We start from the raw sequence: 13,155 nt of genomic DNA on the forward strand, positions 1-13,155 counted from the left end.
TAATGTGGGTTATATTGCATTATTTTAGAATGAATGGATTTAAAATATTGTTGCAGCACAAATGTCTAAGAAAACATCCTGAGATTTAAATCCTCAAGAGAATTTGAGGTAATTTTTTTAAACTTTAAAACCAGATATTACCTTTCACAACAAATCCAGCATCCCAAACACTCAAACAATAGCACATTCCCAAAAAGTATTTAGAAAAATACTCAAGTTACCAATGCATAACAATTTTTTGTAAATGCTATTAAAAAACTAAAACACTAATAAGGTTTTCATAGACATTTTATTTACAATGTTTTTGAAGAGGTGCAACTTAGGTGATACTGCAGAACAGATTACATGTTCTCATCCCAGCCCCTTACTACATGATGTTGGTAAACTAAGGTGAATAAAACTAAGAGGAGAAGACATGGTCAAGACATTTTCAAAGAAGAGAAAATATACAGGTCAACAAAGATGAGCAAAGCTTAAGGATTTTCCCTGAGAACACAGCTTTGTCATGTTTACGTGTTGCATTCAGAAGTCTGAGTAACTGCTAAAATGTTTTGATAATCATTCCACAAGGTGAAAAGGTGTAGATGGTTCCCAAGGGAATTCCATGTAGCATAACATTTATAATAGCATTCCTTCCACCCAAATGAAAAAGGGGGGAACATTTCTGTGACCTCAAGCTCAGTCAAAACATTAAATAATACGATCACAAAATGTTTTTCCTATTGCAGATCAAAGGTTAGTGAGATCACCAGTTAAAATAATGTCGATAATGACAGCCAAAGAACATATCATAACTCAGATTAATACATGCGACTCGAAATGAACACTGAGAAAGGTGTTGCCTTGCTGTGCCTCTCCAATACAAAAAAAACAAAAACAAAACAAAATTCTGGCATACACAGTACACAACTGAAACTTCCTGCCTCTGTAATGAATGATGACTAGTGCTATAACATGACCTCCAACACAATCATTATACCTGAGGCTGTCTTATAATGGCTTGCTCATACCTGCAACAACTATGTTTCTTCCCTCATTTTTGACAGCTTTAAGAAGTCAACTAAAGAAAAGAACTCTAAAGCACTATTGATGATGAAGAAATATTTACATTGACAAGAAAAATCTAAAAGGAACAATAAAACAAGATCCATCAGAGTTCGAAAATAAAAGATCCTATTTTAAAATAACTGTCCTTTTTTTATTCATAGTGGCAGTGGTAAGTAAAGGGGTGACATCGCTTATTTCTAGCTGTCAATCATCTCTGAGAGTTCCAAAAGAAGGTCATCCTCTCCCTTGCCCGAATCCAATTCCAAGTCATCCTCAAGCCGATCATCAGTAAATTCATCTAACAGGTCTTCAAAGTCATCCATCGATGAACTGGTAACAGCAGCTCGACCAGAAGTGGTGCTGGACCGCCGATTGCGCTGCACACTGGGTGTTCTGATCACAGGGCTACAGAAAAAAAAAAAAGTGTTAATTTGTATAGTTTCTGTGTGACGATTTCATATAAATCAATTAAAAATGGTAGTCTTCCATCAGATGAAATAAGATCATTTCCCATACCTTTGGGGGACTGCAGCAGTCTCAGCTGATGTAGTACTGGCAGGCTCAAGGCAGCTCATAGGCACCATTTGAATATCCTCTGTGTTGGAGCAGGGCACCTGCTGAGTGTCGAACCGAACATCTGTCAGAGAGGTTGGTGAAGCCACCTGAAAGAGTACAAAAAAAAACAAATGCTTAAACTATTTTTTATTTTATTTTTTAACCAGCAGTGACAAAATAATTGCTCAAGTAAATAAACCTCACCTTAAAGCGCTTGTTGGGAATAAGCAGGGAGGGAGGTGATTGACAGGCGGCGTTGAGAGGTTTCACTTCAGCAACTGCAGAGTAAACTTTTGCTGCTTTCCTCCTCTGGGCCGGCTTCATTACTGATGGCTTCACGTTCACCTTGGGCTTCACTGAAACGCAGACAAATGCAGTAAAGTGAGTAGGCCATTTGGAAAAGGGAGTTACAGTTACATTCCATTTCTTTTAGTTTATATTAGTACTGTGGTAAACATTACTGGCTTCTCATATTTAAAACATTATCAACTATTATTTATCCTATTTTTGTAGGAGTAATATTGTACGTAAAAAACGATCCAGTCAGTAAAGTACTTTAAAAATGGAAATTGAGTTGCACGATCAAATAACGAGATAAAGAATCTAACTCCTACCCTTTTTCTCCACTGTTTGTATAGTTCCCTCAGCGAGCTGGACAGGAATGACCGGAGAGGTGGAGGGCTTTGGTGTGTTTGACGATGGAGTACTATCTCCAGACCGCTCGGGGGAGCTTTTCTGAGGCACTACAGCAGCAGGGAGCGGAGAGGTCTTGGGTTTGAGGGCGATCCTCTGTCTCACTGTGGTTTGAGGCTGGGCGGAGGATTCTGATGCTGGCGGAGAGGCAGCAGGTGATGCGTCTTTCTGGTTGGTGGAGGTGACTTGCTCCTCCTGTAGCTTGCGGAGTCTCTTCTCACGCATGATCTCCTCAAACGTCTTCACTTTAACAGGCACACTGGAGAGTTCGCCTTTTCCATTTGTCTGCGAGTTAAACAAAGGAAATTATATATATATATATATATATATATATATATAAACAGGAAACAATATCCTCTTAGGCTTGTTGTCTTGGGTTGTTTTGGAATTGTTCTTACCTCTGTAGCAGGTTCCAGTTTCTTATCAGATGTGTCTGGTTTTGTCTGACCAACAGTGTTGGCAGCAGCTAAAAAAAAAAATTACAATTGAAGAAATAAAAATGTGAACACACATCCTTGGCTGTTTTCCACAATTTTAAACCATTTCCTTGAAACAAACTAAATGAATGTGTCTGACTTACTTGAAGCTTTATTAACACGCAGAATGCGCCTCTTTGGAGGTCCACTTGACTCTGCTTCACTAGAGGTTGGGGTCTTGTCGTCTGTGTTCTCTTGAAGTTGTGCTTGCATCCTTGCAGCCTTCTCCCTGCGTATTTCCTCCAGTGTTTTAACTCGTACCTCCGCAGCTGCCACAGGGGCCTTAACTGCAGCTTCTGCAGAGCAAAGTCCTTCATTCCCCTCTGGACTTTTGGCAGTCGTGTTCATTTCCTGGACTCTTTTCTCCTGCATTTTTTTCTTTTCGTGAAGGATCTCAGAGAAAGTCTTAACTGGGGGTCCACCAGCAGGTTTGACATTTTTCTTGGAAGGGTTCAGCGGCTCCTTCGGCACTTCTTTCACAACACGCACAACTTTACTCGAGTTGAGGCTTTTGGCTGCCTTCTCTTGCCGAATCTCCTCAAGGGTTTTTATACGGATGTCTCCGGATGGTTTTGGCTCGCTGTCGGTGCTGGGCAGGTCGGAGGTCAATCCAAGTCTTTCTCGCACTGGTTTCTGAGCTGAAAAGAGTTATTAACGTAAATTGTGAAGTAGTAGTAGTATTTGAGTTTATTTTTATATCAGCATCACTGGCTATTACATGGCAGATACAACATCATATAAGTATAACAATGAAAACAAATAAGTACAAGTACAAAATGAGTACAACTCTATAAAAGATTTGGTTACACTTTCTTTTAAGGTATCATTGTTACAGTGTAATTATACATTTAAGTACTGAGTAATATTAATTAACTACATGTACTTACGATAGGGTTATGATTAGGGCTTGGTTTAGGGTAAGTTGCATGTAATTATGCATAATTTATAGTTATTACTATAGTAACTACATGTAACAATGACACTGTAAAATAAAGTGTTACCAAAGATTCTTTAAATGTACTAATAAATGTCCCCCACAAATTGTAAAATAAATTTTGGATCCATAAGTCCTTAAGTTTGTCCTGATAAAAAGCGCTGTCTCATAAAATGAAAGATTGGGTAGTCCAAAATAATATGTTTTACAGACAAGTTGGTACTAAAGTATTGATATTTTTGTCCTTCACCCTTCAATAAATGCCCATGAGTCAGTCTAGTATGGCCTATCAGACACCTTGTAAATAACACTTAGTCGTGTCTTGATTTAAAAGGGTAGACATATTTTCCCAACCACAGAATTTATTTCAAATAATTTGCTATTTTGACATTCTTCCCATTCTGCTTGGCATTTCTCTAATATGTATTTGTTGATTAAGGGATTAATGTGCAAGGGTGGGATTTACATAAATTTTAAAAGGGATGCAAAATGCCTCTACAGCCACAGCTGGGACAATAAACTAGTCTCGTACCTTTCTGTGGTATAACATCTGTGGAGGATTCAACAGTTCCACCGAGTCGTTCAGCAAGGCTTCGTTTCAAAGGTAGCTCTTCCTCCACAGGACCATCTTCAATTAAATGATAACATCTGTCAGTTTTTGGCAGAAGTATGTAAAAAGGGACCACGGGTACATAAACTTATTACAATATCGAGCAAACCGTTTTCATAAATGTACCTCTTTTCAAAATTCTTTTCCCAAGTCTGTCTGAAATTTTTCTTTTTCCAGTTTCATTAACAAACGAATCTGCAACACAGATTTTAAAAAGGGCTTAAATGTGAACAAATGGTTTGATGTTATGAAAACTAAAGTTCAAACACTTGGGCTGCTTACCATTCTTAGCATTGTTTACTTCCAGATGTGAAAGAGACTGAATGTTTTCCTTTTCAATAGCAGTTCCATTGTTTTGTGCAGAGCTCTGCATGGTGGACTGCCCTGCAAACAAACAAAAAGTGAAAATTAAGATCAGATGTCTGAACAACAGATCACTGGAAAGCAATAGAGGTGAGGGTTTATCTACCAGCTTTCTTCAGATTGGCCATGAGTGCTTTCCTCAATCTGATCTCCTCCAGTGTCTGGATACCAAAGTTCAGCGAATCATCTGCACAACAGACCAATAATAAAATAAAGCGCTCAATACATAATAGAAAATATTAACAAAACATGGAAACCGTCTTCACCTTTATATGTGATTAGTTTCCGGGGTGAGCCTCCGAGAGATTCATCTCCTTCCTCTGAGAACTGATCTGCAAACAATGAGCAATGTGTCAAGATCAGGGATGCCACATTCTATTCTTGAAGGGCCACCTGCAGACCATAGCCGATCCTAATTAAACACACCTGAACCAGCTAATCAAAGATTAATTAAGGGTTGGAACTAATGTGAGTGGGAAATATCAATTATGAGTTCTGAATAGGCTAATTTGAGATTCACTCGCCTGAAATTTAGAAAAAAGTAGGCTAAAGTGAGGGGAGGAGTGAAAAAGTGCAGGCAAGACGGACAGATCTCTCTTCTCGTAGTGAATCATACACCTACGAGATCAAAGGCGAATATCACGTGATTCACATTCATGCGGTGTTGCTATTAAAATGTATTGAAGTTCTGGTGCTTTAAGAAAAAAAAAGACAAACAAGACACCCAAAGTACTATTGTTCCCTTCGAAAGACGTGTTTATCAATCATTTTTACTTTAGTACAAACTTTTTTTCATATTTTTAGAAATAAGACAATCACATAACCCATATCGCACCGTCAGAGAGTTTGGGAATATTCACACATAATTTATACACATAAAAATAAAAGATTTTAAAAGAGAACAATACATTAGAGATCGACCGATAATAATTGTTACCGATATTTTTCACAATATTTAAGCATTTTCCATAATCAGGTATATCGGATTCGCGAATAAATGGCGCCATCTTGTGGGCATTTTAAGAATTGCGTGCAAGGCCACCATTAAAGCATTGCATCTGAGGGGAGAACAACGGTGTTCAAAGGTAAAATACCTTACCTACTTTAAGTAAATAAACTTTAAAACAACAGCCATTAATGCACAAATGAAATATGTTACATAAATGCTTGATATGTAGTTTAATTTAAGTTTAAACTTGGCGCTAAAAATAGAGACAAAGGCTGTTTCTCAATGTGCTTTCTTAAAGGAATAGTTAAATAAAATATTCTGCTGAACACAAAGGAAGATATTTTGAAGAATGTCGGTACCCAATTACATCAACTGTTTGGTTACCAATATTCTTAAAAATATATTCTTTTGTGTTCAGCAGAAGAAAGAAATTTATACAGGTTTAAAACAACTTGAGGGTGAGTAAATGATGACAATTTTGATTTTGAAGTGAACTATTCCTTTAAGCGATCTTGTGTTCTCGCTCTACGTCGTCATCAACTGTCGAAGTTCAATTCCAATACTCAAGAACGCAAGTACAGACGCATGAAAGTAACCGGATGTGTTCTTGATAGAAGATGCATCGAATGCAGACTTGAAAGAATCGAACCATTAGAAATCCCAAAAGACAATGCGGGCGGTTGACGTACGGAAGCCTGTAAGCTTTAAACTTGTCGTTCTCATTTAAGAGATTCAAGCTGCAAGCTCACAAATACATGACGGCGCATAAACATTTGTGTTTGTTTTGCTTAATTTTAATTAAGTAATAACCCGAAGAAAGCCTGGAGTATTTTTATTGGCATATTAAAAAGAATCTTAACATTGACAAAGCATAGGTAACACATAGGCTACTCATTTTTCATAAATAATCATATCTATTTATGATTATTTATTTTTTAAAAGACGTTAATGACAGTGCACTTTATTATTTTTTACCCTCTTTCAGAATCCTCTATTTATTGATGTAGAAGTATGTTTTGTTTTTGTATGCAAGGCGGGAGTGAAATGAAAGAAATTAGTATTGAAAAGTGTTTTAAAACAGTTGGTTCAGTTCAGTGCTGACAATGCGCCACGTTTACAAGTGGGGAAACTAGAAATTCCACATGATACATGAGTCGTGTCACAGTGTCGATTATGAAACACCAAGGAAACACTGATCCATAATATCATATAATATAGGCCTATCTGCAATCTATCTAGAGATCGGTGAGAAGAAAGCCAATCTTAGGTAAACCTCAATGAAAGATTTTGTGAGTTATTTTACTTTTACATGTTGTATTTCAATTATATTTATTATTTTGAATTCAGATGTACTTCTTCAAAATGACACATCATAGGAACGTGTGCTTACCATCCTCATCATCATCATCCACGGGGTTGATGACCACAGGTGGATGGGTAGGGCTGGGGACATTCTCCTGGGTCTCAGTTCTAATGACCCCTCTAAGCTGTGGGTTAGTAGGGTTTGCAGTGGGCACAGGGACTTGGTTAACTTGGTCCTCGTGTGGGTTCTCTTCTTTCTCCTTTGCTTGACCTGTAAAACAATGATAAAAAGCCCAATTTATTTATTCAAACTTTTGATTTTTTATGAAAGATTATTAAAAAAACTGCAAAGACTGGCAAATACCTTTGTCTGGGGAAAAATAATTCCCATCAATGATGCGTGGCTTCTCATGATGAAAAGCACAGTGAGGTTTCTGGCAGCCAGCTGGCTGGTTCTCCCAATAGCATGCGATTACTTTGCGGTTTTTCTATAAAGGTAGTAACAGGGTGGATCATTTTTAAGGTCCCCTTTAAGAAACAATGAAAGGATCTCAACATAAAGGGAGTATGGAGATGGTCACAAACCTTTATTTCCATATGGCGAAACTTGCAGATGTTACGGAAGCACTTTTGCTCCTGCCACAGGTTGCAGACAATCTCGCTACCCATGGCGGCCTCGCAGTGTCGAAAAGGACAGCGGTCACCCTACAAAGGCAAATTGCAGGACAAAACATTACATTTATATTAAATTAATATTTTAATATTTAACTTATATTATATATTACAATTAATTGTTCATTTAATATACAGTATACATTTATTTATAGATCACTTTAAAAATTGTAAAAGCATGCCAAGGAGCTGTACAAAGACATTAAATACAATACACAAATTATAATTTTTTTATACAAATAATTGTTTAAGTAAGGGATAATGTACATGGATGTACAATATCACCCTTATTACACGGCTTCTTGTCACAAGTAAATAATTAGACACGAAATATTGATCGGAGTCTAAATATTTGATTAGCTCTTTAAATGCAAAGCTTCCGCGGAGGGAGCAGTTGCTTGCGCAGCAAGTTCAAACTAGACGGACATTTAAGGGATACGGTACAGTCATACCACTTATTACACAGCATTTCGCCACATTAATTATGGGCATAAGATACATTAATTTGAGATGAAACTCTTTTAAAATCGTACCAGTTTGTTATCCTATAATTGTACAAAACAATAGTCACATAATGGCAGCAGCTGCGATTGTATGAAACAAGAGAGAGCGAGGCCACGATTCTGGATGGCATAATTAAATAACTGTATAAAACATATTGATTCGACTGAGTTTGAATGTTTTATTAGCTAAAATAAAAGCAAACCGTTCCTAGTAAGCGTATAGCGCAGCTGACTTTAGTAACCTGGGTGAGCCTGTTATCGGTTTTCAGCGGTTGTTATCGAGGAATAACATTACTGCTGAATGGCGCTATTCAATAATCAGAATTAAGTATTCCACAGAGCCGTGTAATAAGTTGTTATGACCTTCATGATCAAAATCTGAACATGAGAAAAAAAAAATCTACTTTGAACAACAGGAACATTTCTGAGCAATTGCTAGCATGTGACACAGTTTTCCAATTAAGGTTATGAATACACAATAACGATGCAAAAAAAAAAAAAAGGGAAACGTTTTTCCTTTACAACAACGTTGTCAAATCGATCCCGTTCACATGGATCCATGACAACGACTAAAAACGCGGCATTATGGACGCCAGACCAGTAGTTGGCGGAGTCACTTTGTAAACACTATGTGTTAATGGACTGAACACATGCATGCGCATGACAAAACCGTTTTCACAAATTAGCATTTTTGCAGGAGACGATAAAGATATATTTTTCTCAAAAACGTGCACTTTGAAACCGATTTCAAAATCTTGCATTTTAAGGCCGCCAAAACGTCGTTGGCCTGCGAATGAATGGCCAAAACACATATAAAGTTTTCTTTTTTTAAGTTGAAAACAGTGTCAGGTGAACAACCCCTAATAGTGACTCTACGCTTAATTTTACCTTAGTACAGGTGGAATAGTAGAAGAAGTAGCAGTCATCTCCTTGCATGGTCATTCTGGCACAAGTTTGTACTCTTCCAGGTCAGGAGCTCTTCAATGATGCCGGGATCTCGTTCTGGATGTCTGCGACAGGGTCCACGTGAATCTCCCTATTTAGAGTGTTACAAGCCTATTCATGCTCCTGTTGTTCCTTTCACATTTTTCACTTTCACATTCTGTCCTGAATGATGCAAAATGGTGGCCAACATTTAAATACCGATGAGAGAAAGCGTTGCAAGAACTTCGTTCACCTGCAATGGCTGAGACGTTCCCTGGTGATCTCAAGCGCTTCTTGAAGGGTCGCTCCGCACTGTGTTGATCCTGAAGGAATACTTGACTGATGAGTAAAGACTGAACAGGGGAAGAGGGGGCAACTTTTGCCTCTTAGAGACCTGTTCCCATCAGACTGCTGTGATAAAATTGGCAGATGGTGGAAAATGTCCGTTTCGTGTTTTTTTTTTTTTCTCCAATATTGGTGATAATTGAGTGGTGAGGGGGTTTGGGGGAATTTTAAAAAATCGTCAAGCTAGATGTTGTCAAAAAGAAGAGCCGAGGGCAAAGATGGGACTGGATATCTTGGAAAGGAAAAAAAGGGATCTTCTACGTCTCCTGAAGCCAGGTGGAAAATTTAAAAGGGGGGTAGACTGGAACTTTTTTTTTGTTTTTGTTTAAAAAAATGCCCAATAGGGGGAAAACAAAAACCTATGGTGAGATAAAAAAAGAAGAAAAAGCAGCAATCTTCAGGGAAGCCAATTCATTATCCAAATCCAGTTGTCCTCTGGAATGAAGGACAAGATCTTGCATAACCTACATTTCAAAAAGAAGACAAAAACACTCCCCATGTGCTGAATAATTGGTTAACGTTATTTGAATAAGGACAGGGACACAATATATATATCATTGAAAATATTCTCATGGGAGACATGTTTTTGGATTCATAGAACATGTAATTGGGCACAATAAACTGTGATAATGCATACAAACAATTTTAAATACGAAATTGTCTTGAGAATCTAAGTTACACATTTTGGCTCTTGCTTTCGTTTTTCGACCACGTTAAACCACAATTGTCACGTTTTAAAATGGGTAATATACAAATTAATATTTCGCCGATTTTGTATCCGCACCTGTAAATTCAGAGTGCGTCTTACAAAATCAGCGTTTGTGAATATTACATATTTAAGCCACATTTTTTTCAGATAAACAAATATTACCTAATATACGTTAACGTTACTTGATCATAAATAAATGAAACGAAAGAACATCAGAAATTACGCGTTCGTTACCATAAAAAGAAAGTTTTTCAATCGCTCGATTACAATGGGATAACGTTCACGTTATGATTTAAATCCACAGTTCAACACATAGTTTTATCCTTCGTCGTGTTAGGCCTTGGTGCCTTGTGTTTGGCATAACTGCTTTTACTAAGCTGTCAGATGAGAAACACCTTTACAAACAACGTGTAAACAACAAGTAATTTGTATATTTTACGTCCAAGAGCTGTGTAACGTTACGTGAAAATAACACAGTATTCTATTGGCTTTCGAATAGCATGTTGCTAACTTTAGCATGTTGTTAAATTTAGAACGACTAACGTTACTACACTTAACTAAAGTAAATTAATCAATAAATAAAACGTTCAATCACAAATAAAGCGTTCACAATTACCAGTTTATACCGACTGGAATAAAGTATGATCGGTTTGGTGCATGAAGAGAGGTCGACGCTCCCGGACTGGAGTTATTCCTTTACGACTTCACAAGGGAACAAAATGGCGCCCGTCTGTACAGGCAGGAGAGTGCTTGCGTCATTGTGACGGACATGCTCATTAAACGGACAGTTCACCCAAAAATGACACTGATATTATACTCAACCTCATGTTATTCTAAACCCCTACGACTTTTAGTCCAGACATTTTAAGTCAAAATGGGGGTCAACCTTGAACAAACTGCAACAGAATTGCAAATTGCAACTGTTTCTGGGGGACGAGTCTGAGGGAAGAACAGGAGACAATGGTAAGGAGAATGCAGAAGACAAAAGGTAGGTAAAATAAAAAGTGAATCCCCAGAAACAGTCCCACAGACCCAGCCCCAAACCTCATCTCTGCAATAATAATTAATAAAGGCTGGTTTCTAAAGTAGCCTACTTCTTCCTGCCTCTAGCCTATGTATTAATGCTCATGGTCATCATGGGTAGCCTAAATGGGTTCCATTCAGACCTTAACATTAAGTATTTTACTTAGACTGTCTAACAAATGAATTATGTTGAATATCTGTTAGCTGTTAAATTTAACTACACAATTAGATAATACCAGTTTAGCTCGCAACCAATTACCAAGCAATGCTTCATTTTGTTCAGTCTGTGTGTAAAAAGAGCATTAGCAATTAAAGAAAAAACACTTCAGCAAAACATGATCAACAAGATTCAACAAGACATTTTCACCTGGCTATACCCAATGTTTAGATCTGTTGTGGTATTTATGCAAATTAGCACATACGTAATTAGATTATGCACTGTTTGTCCATGTTAACAAACAATTTAAAAAAAACTTGTAATACATTTTTTGTTTGTCTTGATGTAAGTAATCCACTCAGTAATTTTCATGGTGATATCTAAAGGTTACAATTTTTACCCTATTCACGTAAGAAAAAGAATGAATAGGCATATGAATATAGGCTATATTTGGGTCTTTTTCGAAACTTTCCCCTAATGGGATTCCTAGGGGCTTTTTTTTTTTTCGTACTCAGGACATATTGAGGATACAAAATCAGTAGAGTTTGCTTCTGTTGCAGTTTGTTCAACCTTTTTTCATAAAATGACTGGACTATTTCTTTTTTTTCTGCGGAACACAAATGTGCATTGAAAATGATGCGGGGAGGAGATCCAGTCAGATGATTAAGTCAAATTTTATTTCTTAACAGCAGACAATCAAATAATAAATGAAGAGTAGGCTAAAATTAATTCATCCATAATCAGGATTAAAAGTTTAAAGGGGTCATATAATGCCATTTTTGTACAAGCTAATATGATTCTTTAGGGTCTAAATTAAAAGTTTGTAATATACTTTAATAAAAAATTCTCATTAGTGTTGTAAGAAAACACTAATTTTACCTGGTCAAAAACAGCTCTTTTTTCAGCACGCGTTTAAGTGCATGTGTCTTTAAATGATAATGAGCTTTGCTCACCCCGCCCCTCTGTTCTGTGCGCAGTCTGCGCACACCGTTTGAAATAATAATAACACAATAACCATGACGCGTTGTTCATTATATGAATTATATTGAGAACGTCGTACATAGAAAACATGCTGTAATGTACCCTGAGTGTAAACAGCCACATTCATGTGAAGCCTGCAAGCCATTTACAAAGATTAATATAAATATAAAGCTTAATAAAACGTTACACTCACTTCAGTTCTTCTGGAGGTGCAGCAGGAACACGAAGTTGGTACCGATCCTTTTTTCAGGAACAGCTTTAAGCAAAACCATCTTTATACTGACCCTCCTTTGTAAAGCAGTCTGTGAAACATGAAAGCATGTTGATCATGGGGAATCCCCGCGAGGGAATCCCCGCGTCAATGCTTTGGGCATATTCCCTTCGAAAACAAACTCAGCCACTGCGGATTTAGGAACATCAAAATGACTGCTGTGTTTGTTATTACACCCAAGAACAGAACACCACAATCGCTTAGACGCCATTCTGCTCAGTGCTCCAGTATCAACAATGACGCCCGGTCCGTGCGGGCTATGATTGACAGCTCGCTCACGAGCAAGGACGGGGCTGTGTTGAAACGCTACTGTCAATCAACAGTCGTGGGAGGGGCGTCGATTTTGTGACGTCACAAAATCGAACAGCTTGAGTTGGGGGGAAACATAAAAGAAGATTTAAAAAAAACCACTGGATGGATTTTGATCATTTTATGATGGTTGTGTACAGGCACTGCCAACACACATTTCAGTACAATTAACTTTGTATGTACCATTATATGACCCCTTTAATAAAGAAACATAAAATGAACAGTTAAAATGACTTCTCAAATTGTCTCGTACCCCAAATGTGTCAGAAAGTTGTTAATCTTAATACAATACACAATACAGAGCAACTACACAACATGTCCCTTAATTCTGC

The 13,155-nt window shown here is 37.4% G+C and overlaps 1 protein-coding gene across 2 annotated transcripts; it reads right to left on the bottom strand.

Moving 5' to 3' along the window:
• Window positions 1-270: 270 nt before the first annotated feature.
• zc3h11a (zinc finger CCCH-type containing 11A) lies at window positions 271-10,807 on the bottom strand. Of its 2 annotated transcripts, XM_082155222.1 has the most exons (17): window positions 10,699-10,800; window positions 9,282-9,351; window positions 8,993-9,140; window positions 7,515-7,634; window positions 7,294-7,417; window positions 7,018-7,200; window positions 4,945-5,010; window positions 4,785-4,865; window positions 4,598-4,699; window positions 4,442-4,510; window positions 4,238-4,333; window positions 2,876-3,409; window positions 2,694-2,761; window positions 2,217-2,580; window positions 1,807-1,958; window positions 1,564-1,709; window positions 271-1,452 (listed from the first exon to the last, which is right to left on the bottom strand). In XM_082155222.1, exons 3-17 carry the CDS (start codon window positions 9,044-9,046, stop codon window positions 1,245-1,247), a joined length of 2,367 nt encoding a protein of 788 aa, XP_082011348.1. In that variant the 5' UTR covers window positions 9,047-9,140; window positions 9,282-9,351; window positions 10,699-10,800; the 3' UTR covers window positions 271-1,244. The 2 variants fall into 2 exon arrangements, with proteins under 2 accessions (XP_082011348.1, XP_082011347.1); XM_082155221.1 differs by having other exon boundaries at window positions 9,282-10,807.
• Between the last annotated feature and the right edge of the window lie 2,348 nt (window positions 10,808-13,155).

The sequence above is a fragment of the Leuciscus leuciscus genome (genome assembly GCF_965113295.1).
Source record: "Leuciscus leuciscus genome assembly, chromosome: 23".
NCBI lineage: Eukaryota > Metazoa > Chordata > Actinopteri > Cypriniformes > Leuciscidae > Leuciscus > Leuciscus leuciscus.

What these genes read in the sequence shown, in the direction of transcription:
- zc3h11a (XM_082155221.1), bottom strand. Translation starts at nt 9,046, where the DNA reads ATGACCATGCAAGGAGATGACTGCTACTTCTTCTACTATTCCACCTGT. An exon ending in AGATGTTATACCACAGAAAG is followed by an intron (nt 3,410 to 4,237) that starts GTACGAGACTAG and finishes AACTCTTTTCAG; the next exon opens with CTCAGAAACCAGTGCGAGAA. An exon ending in ACAAACAGTGGAGAAAAAGG is followed by an intron (nt 1,959 to 2,216) that starts GTAGGAGTTAGA and finishes TCTGCGTTTCAG; the next exon opens with TGAAGCCCAAGGTGAACGTG.